Source organism: Podarcis liolepis, assembly GCF_965112155.1.
Source record: "Podarcis liolepis genome assembly, chromosome: 7".
In the NCBI taxonomy this organism is placed as follows: Eukaryota; Metazoa; Chordata; class Lepidosauria; order Squamata; family Lacertidae; genus Podarcis; species Podarcis liolepis.
This window is the reverse complement of record NC_139561.1, coordinates 92,821,761-92,840,675: the sequence shown is the minus strand read 5'-3', so window position 1 is coordinate 92,840,675 and position 18,915 is coordinate 92,821,761. Positions and strand designations below refer to the sequence as shown.

The window sequence follows — 18,915 nt, the reverse complement described above, 5'->3', positions numbered from 1 at the left end:
AATATCACACGTTAAAAACTTCCCTGAACAGGGCTGCCTTAAGATGTCTTCTGAATGTCAGGTAGTTGTTTATCGTTTTGACATCTGCTGGAAGGGCGTTCCACAGGGCGGGCGCCACTACCGAGAAGGCCCTCTGCCTGGTTCCCTGTAGCTTTGCTTCTCGCAATGAGGGAACTGCCAGAAGGCCCTCGGCGCTGGACCTCAGCGTCCGGGCAGTATGATGGGGGTGGAGACCTTTGAACCTTTGTTACTGTTGAAGGCATTACTAGGATACGATTCTCTCCATCTCTTCTTTCTCACAGTGCCTCTAACTTCTCCGTAGAAAACAAGACCCCTTCCTCTTTGGAAAGGAGCCATTCAGACTTGCAAACATCAGATTAAGATCCAAAGAAATGCAACCAGTTCTACATGCCTACGGATATTTTTAGCAGCCCCACGACCATCACACGGGCACAGCCTGTGAAACAGTTTGTGGTACACCTGGGGGACACCTGTGTGTGTGTCTGCTGTTCTACATGTTATATTTATCTCCTATCACATCTGCTCAAACTCCTGTGTGCCTCTGAAGTAGCTCTCTGGTTCTGGGCCTTGGGATTTCCCCTCTGCATTTATGCCAAAACTACGGTACATCATTGCTTTATTTTCACTATTAATCTGAACTTAGGAAGAAGTACTCTGTACTTCTGTACTCTAGCATGATGAGCACTGTTATCTGCAAACATCCAAATTCTGAACAGGATGTAAGTCTTCAGAGCGGAGGAGGAAGGGGGAGGGGAATCAAGTGAGACTGTCTTCTTAAATGGGTCAAAGCTGTGCATGCATGGATTTGTCTGCCTGAAGGACTTTGCTTTCCAGGTTGCCAAAGTTCTGTGCTGGTTGAAATTAAGGCCCTGCAAATTTTGAATCTTTTTTACTGTACACTTGTAACAGATACTTTCACTGATGCACAGGGCAAAGACGACTCACTGGAAAAGCTCAGCCCCGTTTGAAAGGCTCTATAGCGATGCACCAGCTGTTTTGAGTGCTGCAGAGTCCTTGAAAGCCACAACAGAATGGCTGCAAGCAAGATTTCATTGTTCGCAGACACAGGCGCAGGAGCCCGGCAGCTGCTGACCTGAAATGGGCAAGACCCCGCTACGAAAACAATGATCCATTCCTCTAGTCAAACAAGGGACTTGAAACAATCCCACAAAGTCTTCGGCACTGACCTGCTCTGGACAACCTCACGGCGGCTCTTGGCCTTGTGGACACGTTGCAAAGGAACTATACCAGGACTGTCAGAGCAGAGGCGGAATCAGGTCCAGAGAAAGGTACCAGTAAGCGCTCTTGGGTGAATCTAATTCTGTCAGTCACTGAACACACACACACAGTTTATGAATCACTTTGTTTTGCCTTTCCTCCGGTGTTTGGGATTATGTAAAATAACTGGGAAATGGCAAGGCGAAGGACTTTAAGGCACAGCAAGACTAATCCAGTGTCTAATCTCCCAACTCCCTTTTGTACAGGGTAGTGGAACATTGGCTTGGCAGGGCAGGAAACTGGAGCTGACAACTGGGCGCAAACAGAGAACTGGCAGCTGTCAGAAGCCCTCCAAGCCCCATCTTTCTTGTACTTAACCAAATGCCACCATTGCTACCAAGTCAGCCCAACTGGGCATGTAAATACTGAAGAGCATCCTGGCACTTGCTGGCCCAAGTCAAGCAGCTCCCCAATTCAGATGGCATCCCCAGGGGCACCATTGTCTGGCTGGGTTTTAGAAGCTAGATCTCTATACTGGTTTCAATCCAAGAAGACTCGAGGGATCATAAAGGCTGAGGGATTCACCAAAGTCTGTCGAATTCAATGCACTTTCAGAGAGCACATGCACCCTGACACGCCTGCTGTGGAACACCTGTGCTTCGCAGAATATTCTGGCAAATGTTCTAGGGTGCAAAAACAGAGGACTGGCCAGGGCTTCTGGCTGCAATGTTCCCCTGCATGAATTGTGAGTACACCCCACAAGGAAACCATCTAGAATGTCCTCCCCCAACCCAGTGCCCCTCTGATGTTTTGGACTACAACTCCTAGTGCTCTCTGGGGCTGACGGGAGTCGTCATCAAAAGCAACTGGAGGGCACCAAGTTGTGGGAAGGCCGTTTTTCTATAATATCTCTCCCCGAGCGCCTGCTCACTGCAAGAGATAATGTGCAGGGGGCAGACAAGCTGCCTTGAAAATAAGCTCACACACTACACTACATTGAGGATCCCCATTTGCTTCTGAGAAACCTGCAGAATGTTGGGAGAACACAGTTTGAAAAGAACTGACCTAACAGATTATTATATGTTAAAGAGTGATGCTCAAGTTGTTTAGTGCTAGTCATTTAGACTGATGTTCCCCTAGTCTTCTGAATCTACTTCGCGGGACATGGGTTCCAGGTTCCTTCAAAAGAAAACTAAGACAGAATGGAAAAACTGCCTCTGTGAGTACTGTATACAGGAGGCCAGATAAGCAAAGAAGAACAAGAGAGAGAGAGTGCAGGATGCTATCCCACTGCAGCCATCCAAATTGACCCAGAGAAGCAGCAGATGGGATACCTGCATTACACAGACTGGGGTGCATCAGCCAGCAAAAAGCGTTCAGATCGGTATTTTGTTCCCTGGGTTAACCAGTCTCAGCAATTAAGTGAATCAGAATTTCAGCTCTCTGTGGATGCTTCTACAACCAAACACTTTCCACAGGAATCTCAAAACCAGTTCAGTTTCAAAGTTCCACAGTGCCACCTTGAGGGTTAGATCTGGAAAAACACACACCACAGACACCAGGATCAAATGCACACCAGGACACCTACACGTGTGGTTAACAAAAAGCCTCTTTTCTACCTGATGTTCATAAGACATCCTTGGAGAAGATGTTAACTTCTTAAACATCAGCTCCAAAATGTTTAGGAGCCGTTAGGACCAAGTAGCTCAAAACACTGTGAACAAACTAATCCAAGCCCCTCGGTGCAAGTCTCCAGCTTTTAAGCTGCCAAGAGCTAAGAAGTTCTTCTAGCCCTAAGACATGTGCAAAAATTAAAACAAACAAACAAGCAAACTGTCAGATGTGCAATTCCAGTATGCACAAATATATGGGTTGACCAAGTTCTAAATTTTTTCCAATTGTGCATCTTGGTGATAAGACATTACAGGAAGCTGCTTTCAATTTCTCTCCATCTTCTTCCTTGCTGGACCTAAAATGTGCTATCTTCTAGCTCCCTCTGTTCTCTACTGTCACAAAGCTTCCCACCTTCCAAGGTTCATGTGAATCCATAAGCCTTTTTTCAAGATATCCGTGCTGAAATATTTCTGGAACTCACCAGAATGAACCTAGTTTTGCATTTTGTTTAAAACCAGAAGCTGGAAGATCAATGCTGTGCACATGAAGGCTTGAAGAGTGACAAAGGAAATTTGTAATTAAAAAACAAAACAAAAAAAGATCAAGAAACTGCCTTCTGCAGATCCACACTTCCCAGAGAAGGAGGAAAAGGAACAGTGTGGGAAAGAGAGGCAGATCAAAGGCCAGCCCCATTTTACAGCCACTTAGGCAAAGATGTCCAGACAAATCAGGTCCCCCTGAAGACCCTCTTGCACCCAGGTGATGCCATGCGACTTGCAGGAAGCTGTGAAGTGTGCCAAGGCCTTTGGAGAAGACACATTTGCTCCAGCACAGGCGGCCTCATTGCGGCCATTCACATGAATGCGACAGGCAGCCTAAAAAGGGCTATTAACAAAACCAAAGGGCTTTTATTATGGCTCAAGAACAGCAGGTAAGGGAAAAGACACAAATACCTTTGAGAAAGGCAGGCGCACAACCACTTCAAAGCATGGCAATTCCCCAATATCTCCACGGAAATTTCAGCTGTGAAAACCCTCAACTCTGCACCCCTTCTATCAGCTTGACAGATGCCACGCTCCCCGCGGACATTCCTATAAAGGGGATATATTTTGCTATAAACTTACAGCTGTGCACATTTCCAGCTTATTCTATTCCAGCAGCCATCGCCCACCATCCCTTTTGAAAGTAATGATCAAGTCCTCTGACAACATCAAACATCAAGAAATGATCTCTTTCAGCTTCTGCCTTCTGGAAGAAGGTCCAGGATTATAAAGACTAGGACTGGCCGCCTGAGGAACAGTTTCTATCCAAATGCGATTTTGGTTTTAAATGCAGTGTAAGGTAGTCTCTATGGGAGTATATTGTATTTAAAAATGGGGTATCAGAGTTTTTAGGGGGCTAATCAGGCTGGGATAGCAGGCTTGTTGGGTTTTGAATGTTTTATGTAGGTTTTCAATTTCGTTGTTCTGTATGAGACAATGACAATAAAGATTATCGTATCGTAGAGGCAAATGCAGCAACTCCTTTCCTTCACTTAGAAAGGGAAGAGACAAGGCATAGGCAAAAGAGCCTTGCATTCTGAGGCTCCCCCCACCCCAGCACACACACTTATGACACGCACCTCTGCAAAAGAGGGCAATTGTGACCGGAAGGACCTTGTTAGCACAAATGATCAAAAGCAGTGAGCTGGCATGCGCCAGCAATAAGCCGACCTGCTGCCTGCAAAGGTGAGAAGGAATTTGTGGAAGCATGAAAGGAGCGTGTTAGCACCAACTGAAGGAGGTAGGTGGAGGGAAGGGAAGGGAAGGGAAGAAAGAAGGGCCATTCACCTGGGACAACTCTTTGCAAAGGAATATTGCAGGCCACTTCCCCAAGACAATTTAGCTGCAGTTTGCAGCACAGTGAGAAGTGACAGCTTTGTCTTGAACATCAAAAGCTGCCCAGTTATAGAAAGGCAATAAGGAAGTCTTACCCACAGTTCAAAACAGTTAATTTGGGTATGTGACATGCAAGGCCACTAGCACTTCACACCTCCTTCCCTCAAGAGCACTCAAGGCTTGTGCTGCATATCAAAAGAGAGTAGGCAGCCCTAATCAGCCTCCTTGAAATGGTTACAGAAGGGTACTAGTATAGAAAGCGGAGATATCTCCCCCCCCCCCCGCCCCACATGAAAAGCTATGGAGGGTGAATCACAATTTTTACAAAGCACCAATAATTAAGAAGTTTTGATTAAAAACCCCAACAAACTCTAACCTAACTTCCAAGCTTTGTAATACATTAATTCAAAAAGCCCTGCCCACTTACATAGGAGTAAGCGCCATTCTGAGCAAACTTATGTAAGAATGAACAGTTAAAAAGCTGTAACCTCCACAAACACATTTGAACTCAAGGTACCCAAATTAATTGCACTTGCCAAAAGAATCCACTTACTGGCCGGTCATGTTAAAGGGGTGGGGGCTACAAAAAAAGAGGCCCATGGAACGGGGTCCTTCAGACAGATAATGCTGTAACCCTTAACCACCATCTGAAGCAGGTATAGCTGTTGTGCAATAACCTTGCTTTGCTCCAGGTGTACACCAACACTGTATTATTTCAGTAACAAGCAATTAAACCCAGAAGTATACAGAAAATTGCAGTGAACTTTATACACTAGGATTTTCCCATCCAGACTCCTACAAGAGATGAAGGAAGCAGACCAGGAAAGAAGTGTTTTGCCTACGCTCCCGCTCCTCTCACCAGCAGCGATATCTCAGAGGAGATCTGTAATAAACCCACAAATGGGCTGTAGCAAGAGGTTTTTCATCAATTAGCCCAATTAAGGCAATTGTTTCCAAAGGGATGCGTTAGGGAGCAAAGGGAGCCAGTAAAAGCCACAGTTGAATATGCAGAGCTACCCAGCTCCAGCTCCCAGGACAACAGGTAGCACAAACTCCCACCAGCAAGGCCCATTCACACATCCATGGCAACATGTGCCTGCTACAATAAGGACCACAAAACATTTATGGGAACCTGGCTTCAGACTTCTCCCCACAGCCTCTTGCTGGTCTCGGGGCTGAGTCACAGTGGAGCAGGAAACCACCACCCACGTCTTTTTTTGGTGGCATAAAAGGGACTTGGGAAAGGTGGGGACTTGGCTCAGGCTAGCTTATATCCTGTGCTTAATGAAGAAACATATGTTCGCTTTGCTCAAAGTTAGGCTTGCCTGGTTTGCTCGTATCGTTTGTTCTGGATCAGAGCTGGCCCAAGTGAGAGAGCCTGGAGTGGCAAGAGACATTTCAGAATGAGTGGCAGGAAAGGTATGTTGCAGGGGGCAGGTGACAATACCAGGAAGGAGAGAGAAGTAACTGGGAGTGCAGAAGCACTGGTGCCAGAAACTGAAGTGGTCTTGGAGGCTTGGGAAAGTCTTTTATCAACCCGCTGCAACCCTTTGGATTAATGAAATGCATTATATCTGCTGGATCACCTCTGAAAGCAGTCTAGAAACCTCAACTGGTCAAGAGTAGAGCAACAGGATTGCTAAGTGGAGCTGGTTGATATGATCAAATCCCATCCAGTCCAGTTTTTTACCATCTACCTTGGCTTCCAATCCATTTCCAGGCCCAGTCCAACATAGGAAGTTGCCTAATAATGAGACAGATCAGCAGTGCGGTATTATCTACACGGACTGGGAGCAGGTGGGGGGATCTTTCCCAGCCCTACCTGGTGACTGAACCTGGAATCGTCTGCATACAAGGAATGTGTTCTAACTTTAAGCTATGACCCTTTTCATTATGCTAGCGGTAAAAAGTAAAGGTAAAGGGACCCCTGACCATCAGGTCCAGTCACGGACTCTGGGGTTGCGGCGCTCATCTCGCTTTATTGGCCGAGGGAGCCGGCGTACAGCTTCCGGGTCATGTGGCCAGCAGGACTAAGCCGCTTCTGGCAAACCAGAGAAGCACACGGACATGCCGTTTACCTTCCCGCCGGAGCGGTACCTATTTATCTACTTGCACTTTGACGCGCTTTCGAACTGCTAGGTTGGCAGGAGCAGGGACCGAGCAACGGGAGCTCACCCCGTCGCGGGGATTCGAACCGCTGACCTTCTGATTGGCAAGTCCTAGGCTCTGTGGTTTAACCCACAGTGCCACCCGTGTCCCTCATGCTAGTGGTATTAGCCTTTAAAACTCTAATCATCTTGGGGCTGGGTTACTTCCTGGATTGCCTCCTTCCATATATATAACTACCTTAATATCTTCTGAGGGTTTTGTTTGGGTGCCTTCATCAAATGAGGTTTAGTGGGTGACTACTAGAGATCTGGCTATTTCAGCAAACGCCACAGAAGCGATGGAATGACCTCTCCATCTAGGTTGCGGCCTCATTTCCCCAGGCTTTTCAAGCTTGAGTTCGTGTGTGTGTGCTTTTAAGGTATTTTATCCATTCTGAAGGAAATCAGCCCCGAGTGCTCACTGGAAGGACAGATCCTGAAGCTGGGGCTCCAAGACTTTGGCCACCTCGTGAGGAGAGAAGACTCCCTGGAAAAGACCCTGATGTTGGGAAAGATGGAGGGCCCAAGGAGAAGGGGACGACAGAGGACGAGATGGCTGGACAGTGTTCTCAAAGCCACTAACATGAGTTTGACCAAACTGCGGGAGGCAGTGGAAGACAGGAGGGCCCGGCGTGCTCTGGTCCAGGGGGTCACGAAGAGGCGGACACGACTAAACGACTAAACAACAACAACAATACGGTTGCTATTCCACTGCAAGTTTTGAACCTTGATTTACTCTGCTTCTGGTTTTACTCTGTTTTAGAATGATGCTTGTTGTACTTTGTATAGTAAACCATCCTGGGAACTGCGCAGTATATAAATGCTGTAAATATTTAAAATGAAGAAGAAGAGAAGAAGAGTTTGGATTTGATATCCCGCCTTTCACTCCCCTTCAGGAGTCTCAAAGCGGCTAACATTCTCCTTTCCCTTCCTCCCCCACAACAAACACTCTGTGAGGTGAGTGGGGCTGAGAGACTTCAGAGAAGTGTGACTGGCCCAAGGTCACCCAGCAGCTGCATGTGGAGGAGTGGAGACGCGAACCCGGTTCCCCAGATTACGTGACTACCGCTCTTAACCACTACACCACACTGGCTCTCAAGTGATGAAATACATCACTTCCTGGCAGACCTGCCCCCCAAGCAGTGTTATGTGTTACGTCTGAAGAGTTACGTGTTCCAGGCTGAGCCCTTCTTGTCAGCAATGAGTTTACTGGAGAGCCATAAGGAGCTGGGGAGAACGAGGCGGAAGGCCTTCCAGGATGCCCTTAAAGGCTGCGAGTCCATGTCTTGCTCTATACCTCTCACTTGATTTCTGAGCTGAAAACTATGAGGGCCACCTACCCCACCTGAGGGGTCCAGATTTGACCCTGGCGCCTCCAGTTGTTGATTTGTAGCCTGGAGGTTTCTTGCCATTTCACAGCACGCTACAATGGTTAAAACGCTTCCGGAAACAGAGAAAGACGTGTATATTTGGGCAAGCTTTTCTGGATGGATTAAAAGGTTTCTGCCTTGGACGCTCATTCTGTATTGCTTTTAAAACTTGTATTTACAGTGGTACCTCTAGTTAAGTACTTAATTCATTCCAGAGGTCTGTTCTTAACCTGAAACTGTTCTTAACCTGAAGCACCACTTTAGCTAATGGGGCCTCCCGCTGCCGCCGCACCACTGGAGCACGATTTCTGTTCTCTTCCTGAAGCAAAGTTCTTAACCTGAAGCGTATGTAACCTGAGGTACCACTGTAGTTGCTTTTCAATACAGTTTTAAAACTACCTTTAGCTGTTTCTTTTGACAACGTGGTCCCTTCCAACTCTACAATTCTTTTGATTCTCTTTTTTTAAATTGCCTTAAACTCATAAAAAGGGTGAGCCATAAACGTAAATAAATAAAGCTGGATATAGGCACGAAATGCATGGCATTGGAAAAGCAACTCAGCCTAATCTTCTATTATTATTATTATTATTATTATTATTATTATTATTATTATTATTATTATTATTAACCACCCTTGATCCACAGATCTCAAAGAACGTGACAACCAGTAAATCCTTTGGATGCTGAGAAATGCTATAGAAATGGCAGCGCACTTTACTGCCACCACTCATGAAAACTGCATATAAACTACTCCCATCTTCTACACGAGGGGCAACCAGAATCATGCTGCTGGCCTCCAATATTCTATAGCTTGCTTATTTACTCAGGTAATAAGTTCAGTTCTTAGCAGGCAATAAGTTTAACGGTTGCCAAGTTTAACCTTCACTCTGTTACAAGATTGATACAGCGGAACCTTGGGTTGCGGACGTAATCCGTGATGGAGGCACGTCCGCAACCCGCAATGTTCGCATCCTGAAGTGCCGCGTCTGCCCAGGCACCGGCACTTCTGTGCATGTGCAAAGAGCGATTTAGCGCTTCTGCGTATGTGGCGAAACCTGGAAGTAATCCGTTCCGGTACTTCTGGGTTTCCCGCTGTCCGCAACCCGAAAATACGTAACCTGAAGCATCCGTAACATGAGGTATGATTGCATAGCATTCAGCAGTCACCTGCACAGCAAATTTCAAGCACACAGTGACCCCTAGCGGCAGACACCTAACAAGTCCAAGACTCAGGAAAGAAACAGCTTACCTTGACACCATGCTCATCCACCGAATTGCTACCTGCCACCAAAAAACAAAACAAGAAAAAAAACAGGTCACTTTGCATCATTTCACAGAATGGTGTGTTACAATGTCCAAGAAGTAAATATAATACCAATTCAGTAAGAATAAGAGGGTGTTTTGATATTTCAGTCTCAAAAGAACAGCTGATTTTACTTTTTAAAAATATTGTAACCTTACTGGCAAGCAGAAGAAGAGAGGAATAAGGTCCTTCATTTACCAGTCAGAGGAGAGAGAGAACCATCTGAAAACACAGATCATATTTCAGGAAGTATCAGAGTGATTCCGTGGGGGAATTCTCCACTGTTACCGAACTCTTATGTCAATTGTGATCCAATAAAGGCCCCCATGCTTTCTGCAAGAAATATTGATTTGCTTACAGCAGCTGGAGCTCCTCTGTTACTGACACTACAGTGGTGCCCCGCAAGATGAATGCCTCGCAAGACGAAAAACTCACTAGACGAAAGGGTTTTGCGGTTTTTCAGCTGCTTCGCAAGACGATTTTCCCTATGGACTTGCTTCGCAAGACGAAAACGTCTTGCAAGTTTGTTTCCTTTTTCTTAACACCATTAATACAGTTGCGACTTGACTTCGAGGAGCAACTCATAGACCGCGGTGTGGTAGCCTTTTTTGAGTTTTGGGGTGATTTTTGAAGCTTTTCCAAAACTTTTCCGACACCGTGCTTCGCAAGACGAAAAATTCGCTAGACGAAAAAACTCGTGGAACGAATTAATTTCATCTTGCGAGGCACCACTGTATTAGAGATCAACCCAAGATAAACAAGAGACTATCACAATTACTCCAATTACATGTCAAACTATATCCACGCCGGGCCTGTTTTAAGAACATTAAGCCTTTCTCAGAAATTGTTTGTTAGGCAAGTGGGCACATAAGGAGCCAACCATTTCTGTTGTTTTCTATAGGGAAAATCCCAGTGTGTTCCTGATAGCCTGGCATTTTCCTACCATGTATCTACACTGACAGGATCCCCTCCCTGAACAACATGGCAGAGCCTCCTTCTCTGCTGCCTTCCTCCTCCTGCTCTTCCCTCCTCTGGTGCCAGGGACGGGGTCAAGGCAGAGAGAGAAGCCACCTCTGAGCCCTGAGCTGTCACTGCCGCTGCCCCTGAGTGGGAAGCGCCAGAGAGAGCATGTTGGAGCCCAGCCTGCAGAGAACCAGCCAGGCTGAAGAAGAGGGCAATCACTGCTGCTGGGGCTGAGTAAATGGATCTTGTCAGTGAAGTAGGTGCTGGAGGAGGTGGGTGTTGCTGCTCTCAGTCCTAGCTTCAGCCCCCCCCCAATGAATCTGCAGAGTGTATAGCAAGGTTTGTGTGCACTGTATTTTTCGCTCTATAAGACGCACCAGACCATAAGACGCACCTAGTTTTGGAGGAGGAAAACAAGAAAGCAGTGATCCCTCTTGCTGTTCTGGCTTCTGGGAGAGCTGCGCAGCCTGCATTCGTTCCATAAGACACACACACATTTCCCCTTACTTTTTAGGAGGGAAAATGTGAGTCTTATAGAGCAAAAAATATGGTAATTCTTTAAGTGCTGATATTTTCAGATAGTGGGACCTGCATGTACAGTGGTACCTTGGGTTAAGTACTTAATTCATTCCGGAGGTCCGTTCTTAACCTGAAACTGTTCTTAACCTGAAGCACCACTTTAGCTAATGGGGCCTCCTGCTGCCGCCAGAGCACGATTTCTGTTCTCATCCTGAAGCAAAATTCTATTTCTGGGTTAGCGGAGTCTGTAACCTGAAGCGTATGTAACCTGAAGTGTATGTAACCCGAGGTACCACTGTATTGCATTGACCAGCACAGGCTTTTTGACTGTTAAATCTGCCCCCACCCCACCATTGGAGGCATGGAATTACTGCTGAATCTTCCAACAGTAATTAGAATCAAATTTGGGGCATTTGCAGCAGAAATTATAAACTGTATTTTGTCAGCAAACCCTCCCAGTAAGAAGTCTTCACGACCAGACAACCAGCCACTTATGCAGGCAGGGAAGACACAGCCAGGCCACAAGCTCTTCCTAGCAGAGAGCAATGCTCTCCTGGCAAGGCTATATAACCCCCCAACTTGAAATCCGCAGAACCTCCAACCCAGGCTGCATCACTGAAAGAGCAGAAACATGAACCAGGAATTTCCACAATTCAAATCAGCTGGAAGACACCTGTCAAAGTGAGTAAGAGGTGGAAACCCCCCCCCCCCCCATAGTACTGATAATGGGACTGGGGATGCAGTCTCAACGCAACATATATTTATTTTTATATATATGTAACATATATTCATTTATATAAGCAAGCACATTTAAAAGGTCGTAGATTGTATTTTTTTTTAATTTCTAGAGTATACCATAAAGCACAAACCATTCCTTTCAGTGGATGAACGCAAACTCACCAAAGATGTAAATAATTGCTACGCCACTGCCAGCTCCCATAAGCCCTGCTATCCTGAGGACCATCTTCTTTGCATAGGCAGTATTTTCCTTCTGCTTCTTCTCTTGCTGCTCATCAGAACTTTTTCCATCTTCACCTTCTGCTGACTAGAGAGAGAAACAAACACATATAGAAATAAATGGCTTCCCAAAACTGCAGGAACCTCTTTTTCCTGTTTAAGTAGCCAAGGCCAGGGTATAAATATATATAATTTAACAAACTTCGATAATGTTTCTTGATTGTCTGGATGGTGAGGTGAACACGTGTCTGTAGAACCCTCTGAGTTTTGCATATCTGAAGCAGCCTACGTACAAAGGTAAATGTCAGATCCCTTTCTCTACCACTTCTGCATCTGTTTCCGCCCACCACTGGTCCCCAGAAGCAAATTTGCTCCTTTAGCTGAAAAAGGTTCCCCACTTCTGATTTAAGAAGAATGCTTCTGCCCTTCAGAATCATTGCTTATCCAAAGAAAGATGAATCCGCTAAAACCCATTAAGTCAACTAAGATTTCATTAATGAGATGACACGTCACAATTACCATTACTGAAAAATTCCACAGGATTGCCATGTTAAAATCTGTTACAGCAAACACAACTGAGACTCAGAAATGAACTCTGGTCCCTGAAACCTCATTCCATATACAAACCAGTCAGCCTTAAGGTGCTTTACAGGACTCTTGTCATACTAATGAAGGGAGGCATGCAAATTTAGCAAATAATAACAGGACGTAGGGGAGGGGAAGACTAGGGGGGGGGGACGGTGGAGCACGTGATCAGTCTAAGAAGACCTCAGGGTCAGAGCCCGGCATTTCCCAGTCAGGAGAACCAGGCCTTTGGGCTGATTAACATCCAATGGATGCTCTTTTAAAATGTGTTGGGAGGTGGTTACTGGGTTGTTTTCGTTTTTATGTTGATTGTGCATTTCATGTTTTTGTATTGTGATTTTATCTTGTGAAACACCCTGAGACCTGTGGACTATGAGGGGAGAGACATCGTCAGGCAAGGCCTTCTTCCACCTGCCTTGCCCCACCCTCCACTCTGGAGTTTAGAAATTATTTATTGCAATTGTTAAGGGTGGGTTTCTGTTTCATTTTCATATGCTGAGATTTAGTATTATTCTATACTATTCTCATGATGGTTGGACGTTACTTTATTTGATGTTTGGCTGCTCATTTTAAAGTTATGTTTTATTATCACATTAATTTTCATATACTGATATTTTATTCTGTACTATTCTAATGATGGTTGAATGTTACTTTGATGTTCGGCTGCTTATTTTAAAGTTATGTTTTATTATCACATTAATTTCCATATGCTGATATTTAATATTATTCTATACTATTCTAAAAAGGGACGCGGGTGGTGCTTTGGATTAAACCACAGAGCCTAGGACCTGCCGATCGGAAGGTCGGCGGTTCGAATCCCTGCGACGGGGTGAGCTCCCGTTGCTCGGTCCCTGCTCATGCCAACCTAGCAGTTCTAAAGCACATCAAAGTGCAAGTAGATAAATAGATACCGCTCTGGCGGGAAGGTAAACAGCATTTCCGTGCGCTGCTCTGGTTCACCAGAAGCGGCTTAGTCATGCTGGCCACATGACCCGGAAGCTGTACGCCGGCTCCCTCGGCCAGCAAAGTGAGATGAGCGCCACAACCCCAGAGTCGGTCACAACTGGACCTAATGGTCAGGGATACTTTTACCTTTACCTTATACTATTCTAATGATGGTTGAATGTTACTTTGACATTTGACTGCTTATTTTAAAGTTAAGTTTTATTATCACATTTAGGCATTGGCTTGTTACAAAGTGTACATTCCTTGCTGTTTCTTCAGCTTGTAAACCGCCTTGGGCATTGCAAGATAGAAAGACGGTATTAATGAGGGTGAAAGAGGAGAGAGCAAAATATGGTCTGAAGCTCGACATCAAAAAAACGAAGATCATGGCCACTGGTCCAATCACCTCCTGGCAAATAGAAGGGGAAGAAATGGAGGCAGTGAGAGATTTGACTTTCTTGGGCTCCATGATCACTGCAGATGGTGACAGCAGCCACGAAATTAAAAGACACCTGCTTCTTGGGAGAAAAGCAATGACAAAGCTAGACAGCATCTTAAAAAGTAGAGACATCACCTTGCCAACAAAGATCCGTATAGTTAAAGCCATGGTTTTCCCAGTAGTGATGTATGGAAGTGAGAGCTGGACCATAAAGAAGGCTGATCGCCAAAGAATGGATGCTTTTGAATTCTGGTGCTGGAGGAGACTCTTGAGAGTCCCATGGACTGGAAGAAGATCAAACCTCTCCATTCTGAAGGCAATCAGCCCTGAGTGCTCACTGGAAGGACAGATCCTGAAGCTGAGGCTCCAAGACTTTGGCCACCTCCTGAGAAGAGAAGACTCCCTGGAAAAGACCCTGATGTTGGGAAAGATGGAGGGCACAAGGAGAAGGGGACGACGGAGGACGAGATGGTGGGACAGTGTTCTGGAAGCTACCAGCATGAGTTTGACCAAACTGCGGGAGGCAGTGGAAGACAGGAGAGCCTGGCGTGCTCTGGTCCAGGGGGTCACAAAGAGGCGGACACGACTAAATGGCAACATACGAATTAAAAGTGATGATAGGGCGGTATATAAATTTACTTAATAACAAGGATAACAAGGATCATGATAATGAGGAAGCAGCAGGCTGCTCTCCCCCAGGGTCTGCCGCGGGGGGGGCAGCCGCCGACGTCACGAGCCCCCCTCATCCGGGGACCCTCCTCGCCCCGCCCCCTGGCCTCACCTGCTGCTGCTGCTGCCGCTGCTTGACCGCGTCCCTCAGGACGGCCTCCGTCAGCCCCACCCCCACCGCCTGAGGGGGCGCCGGAGGAGGGACCCCCGCGCTCAGCGCTCTTCCGGGCACCGCCCAGGCGCCTCGCCGCTTCCACCGCCGGCAGCTCCGCCCGCCTGAGGCGCCAGAGCCAGCGCCGCCCTCCTGCAGCAGCAGCAGCGCCCGCCGCCCGCCCGCCAGAGCCGCCGCCGACAAGGCGCGAGCGGCCGCCGCCGCCGCCACGACCGCCGCCATCTTGCCTCGCGCTGCACCGGGCGGCGCATGCGCCGGGCTCGGCCAATCAGGCTGAAGGAATGGGAGTAAGGCCTAGGAAGCGCTCCAGCCAATCAGAGGGGTGAGAAAGGCCAGAAGCGGCGGGTATTACGTTCCTGCCTTGGCCAATCAGCTGACGTTTCCCGCCCACCCGTCGGCTCTCGGCCAATCACGCGTCCCACTAAATCGCCGGGGTTTTAATTCTCTCCAGGGCGGGAACTCCGAGCGGACAGCGTGCCGCATTGCCCAATGGGAGGGGGGAACTGGGCGGGGCGAATATCAGAGCACCTTCTTATTGGTTAGGAGGCGGAGGCGGGATTTTCCTGCCGGTACAGTGATTGGCGCTCCGCAGGGGCGGGGCCAGCTGGGGGCAGGAAAAGGTGGCCGCCAAGGTTAAAGGGGCAGCGCAAGTGCGCGACCCCGGCCCTCATCGAAGCCCCCAATGGTCCTACCCGCCTCGTCACTCATTGCTTTTTGGACTACTGCCTCCTGCAGTGCTGGCCGCCCACTTGGGATGGATTTATTATTATTTTTTTAAACATGATTTTTATTAGCAGGCCAATCCAATCACATTATTTCCAGATCATATTACTTCCAAATTATACAGCCAGATTTTTACATTTTTGGGGGGAGGTACCCTTACATCAAGCTCTGAATGAGAATCGAAACATCACTTGTTACTGCTTTTATCAAACGATTCTATCCAGCTCTGTCCAGATAGTCTCTTTATTACTTCTTCATCATCTTCTTGTTACCATGTATTCCTTTCTTTGCAATCTTTGATAATCTTCGCAAGCAGGTTAGGAACAAACAACATCTGCGTGGATTTTGCACTCTCCAAAAGTCATATCTCATAAAGACAGCCGCCATTACTCCCCTTCTTCAAAAATTTATCCTCGGTCCGTCCTATTGATTTTCCCAAGCTTGCCACATATATCACAAAGGGGCTCTGCCAGGTTATCACATTCAATCCATCATCTACATTCCAATGACCCTGGTCCTCCTCCCCTCGTCTTTCTTCGACAAGCCTGTCTTAGCAAGACGCCATTAACAACTGCGTCATAGAATTTTCATTCCGCACTCCGTATTTACCAGTCCTCTCTCCACTCAATAATTCACTCCACACAGCTCTTAAATTCTTGCTTGCGATTAGTAAAAGGCGACGATTCATCTCTCTTGGTGTGGAGGTTTATAAATACTCACATGAGGCAAAGAAAATAACAGTTTTTTCCTCCACCCCCACTTGGGATGGATTTAAAAGAGGGTTAGACAAATTCATGGAGAGGCTCTACTCTGCCTCCACAATTGAGAGGAAGCAGTGCTTCCTAATGCCAGTCGCTGGAGCTCACAGGATGGGGAGGACCCTTGTGCTGGTCTAGTCCTGGCTTGCAGGTAAAATAAAAAAAATTAAGGTCATATATGTTTGTGTGTGTGTGTGTGTGTGTGTGTGTGTGTGTATTCATAAACGCACCAACCAAGCACGTACATCAATATATACCACATGTCTGAAACCCCACAGAAAGTCCTGAACCCATTTTGTCCATCCCAAATTGACCTCAAACATTTCTCTGCAAGGTCAAAGGAAAATGGAAAAGCCCCCCCATTGTCTCCTCCTTCACAAATCCTGTCTTAAGGGTATGTCTGTGTATGAAAAGGGGAGCCTGTGACCTGGCTCAGGAACTAAGTCATTACAAAAGACTGGCTAGGCTCCCCGGGGTATCCAATCAAGTAATTATTAACAGTTAACCTGCCAGGCAGGAGATAAACAACGCACTCAAATTTCTGTTGTAGACCACCCTTTCTGTAATGTAGGTATGATGTATCTGGGGTGGTGGTCTTGAGCTACACCCCTTTCTGTGAAGTATGTATGATGTTTCTGGGGGTGGTCTTGGACTCCAGGGCGGGCAATTTAAAATGTATATATAAGGGCGGGCACACCTTTGTTCTGGGTCCTACTCCTCCTGTGTGTTGAGGGGGCACCCTGTTGTTAACAGTTCAATAAAGATCAGGCTTAGAAGCTGCTTTGCTTCTCAATATTCTCTGGTTGCCCTTTTTCTTTTTTCCGACCGATGGAGAACTTACAAAGGACTCTATAAGGGCTCTTGTGTTCCCCATAAGGGAATAAGGACAGATTTTTTGTTTATTGCACAGGTTTCCCACAGGCATCTGGGAACAGCATGCTGAGCTATATGGGCCAATGACAGGCTCTTATCCACACAACCAATACCCAAGGATATGTCTGCCTAATGAAGCTGGGAGCTGGGCATGTTTAGCCTGGAGAAGAGGAGGTTAAGGGGTGATATGATAGCCATGTTCAAATATAGAAAAGGATGTCACATAGAGGAGGGAGAAAGGTTGTTTTCTGCTGCTCCAGAGAAGCGGACACGGAGCAATGGATCCAAACTACAAGAAAGAAGATTCCACCTAAACATTAGGAAGAACTTCCTGACAGTAAGAGCTGTTCGACAGTGGAATTTGCTGCCAAGGAGTGTGGTGGAGTCTCCTTCTTTGGAGGTCTTTAAGCAGAGCCTTGACAACCATATGTCAGGAGTGCTCTGATGGTGTTTCCTGCTTGGCAGGGGGTTGGACTCGATGGCCCTTGTGGTCTCTTCCAACTCTAGGATTCTATGATTCTAAGTTTTATTGCAAATATCTGCTTAGCTTTTTGTACTGGCACCAGCTCCTTTTCTCTCTTTGCAAGGTTGCAAATGGCAGCTGACCCATTGCCACCTAACAAGCTTCAATCCGAAATAGGTATATGGATGTAATCGTCCCATGTTCACACATTCTAATCACTACACTAAACTGGAATCTACTCTCAAAGGTGTTGGCATGCCCAGGACACAAATCACAGTAGAATCGTAGAGTTGGAAGGGACCCAAAGGGTCATCCAGTCCAACCCCCTGAAATGCAGGAATCTCAGCTGAAGCATCCCTGGCAGATGGCCATCCAACCACTGTTTAAAAAGCTCCAAGGAAGGAGAGTCCACAACTTCCAGAGGGAGGCCGTTCCACTGTTGAACATCTCTTACCCTGGGTTTTTTTGGGGGGAGGGGGCCCTACGGGGGGGGGGGGGCGGCAGTGAACTCTTGCCCTTCCAGCTCAGGCTGGATATGGGAATACAGTGGTACCTCGGGTTAAGTACTTAATTCGTTCCGGAGGTCAGTTCTTAACCTGAAGCACCACTTTAGCTAATGGGGCCTCCTGCTGCTGCCGCGCCACTGGAGCACGATTTCTGTTCTCATCCTGAAGCAAAGTTCTTAACCCGAGGTACTATTTCTGGGTTAGCGGAGTCTGTAACCTGAAGCGTATGTAACCTGAAGCGTATGTAACCTGAGGTACCACTGTACAGTAGAATCTGTGCAAGAGATATACCAAGACTTGTTCTGTTCATTCCTGTGAAATGTACCATAGACAGTCTATTACACCTTGACTGCGCCATCGACGGTGGGAGCCAGAGAGTTGCTGTGGTGGGTAGCTCAGCCCATGATCAATACATGCAGAAGACAAGAAAGGCATATAGCCAGCAGACACCATTTTGATAGCACTCAACTAAGAAAACCCCCAGCAGGTTATTACACTGAGAAAACATAGGCGGAAAACAGTCTTCTCAGCCAAACTGCAACATGAAACGTCACCTGTTCTGAACTCAGAAGGGTCTCTCCCCTCATATGAAACATAGAGAAGAAGAGTTTGGATTTTGGATATCCCGCTTTATCACTACCCAAAGGAGTCTCAAAGCGGTTAACATTCTCCTTTCCCTCCCTCCCCCACAACAAACACTCTGTGAAGTGAGTGGGGCTGAGAGACTTCAGAGAAGTGTGACTAGCCCAAGGTCACCCAGCAGCTGCATGTGGAGGAGCGGGGAATCCAACCC

At 46.9% G+C, this 18,915-nt stretch overlaps 1 protein-coding gene and 1 long non-coding RNA gene across 2 annotated transcripts in view; both read right to left on the bottom strand.

Annotated features, from left to right (window-relative positions):
- TIMM50 (translocase of inner mitochondrial membrane 50) overlaps positions 1 to 15,045 on the bottom strand; it is a 34,879-nt gene extending 19,834 nt beyond the window's left edge. Inside the window, exons 1-3 of the mRNA XM_083516288.1 lie at positions 14,740 to 15,045; positions 11,933 to 12,077; positions 9,497 to 9,528 (exon numbers count right to left, since the gene is read on the bottom strand). Of these exons, the coding sequence (XP_083372414.1) occupies positions 9,497 to 9,528; positions 11,933 to 12,077; positions 14,740 to 15,021 (459 nt within the window). The 5' untranslated portion in view covers positions 15,022 to 15,045. The remainder of the gene's footprint in view (positions 1 to 9,496; positions 9,529 to 11,932; positions 12,078 to 14,739) is intronic.
- The window catches only part of LOC310712949, a 2,318,697-nt gene that overhangs the window by 608,371 nt on the left and 1,691,411 nt on the right, over positions 1 to 18,915 (bottom strand). The window lies entirely within an intron of this gene.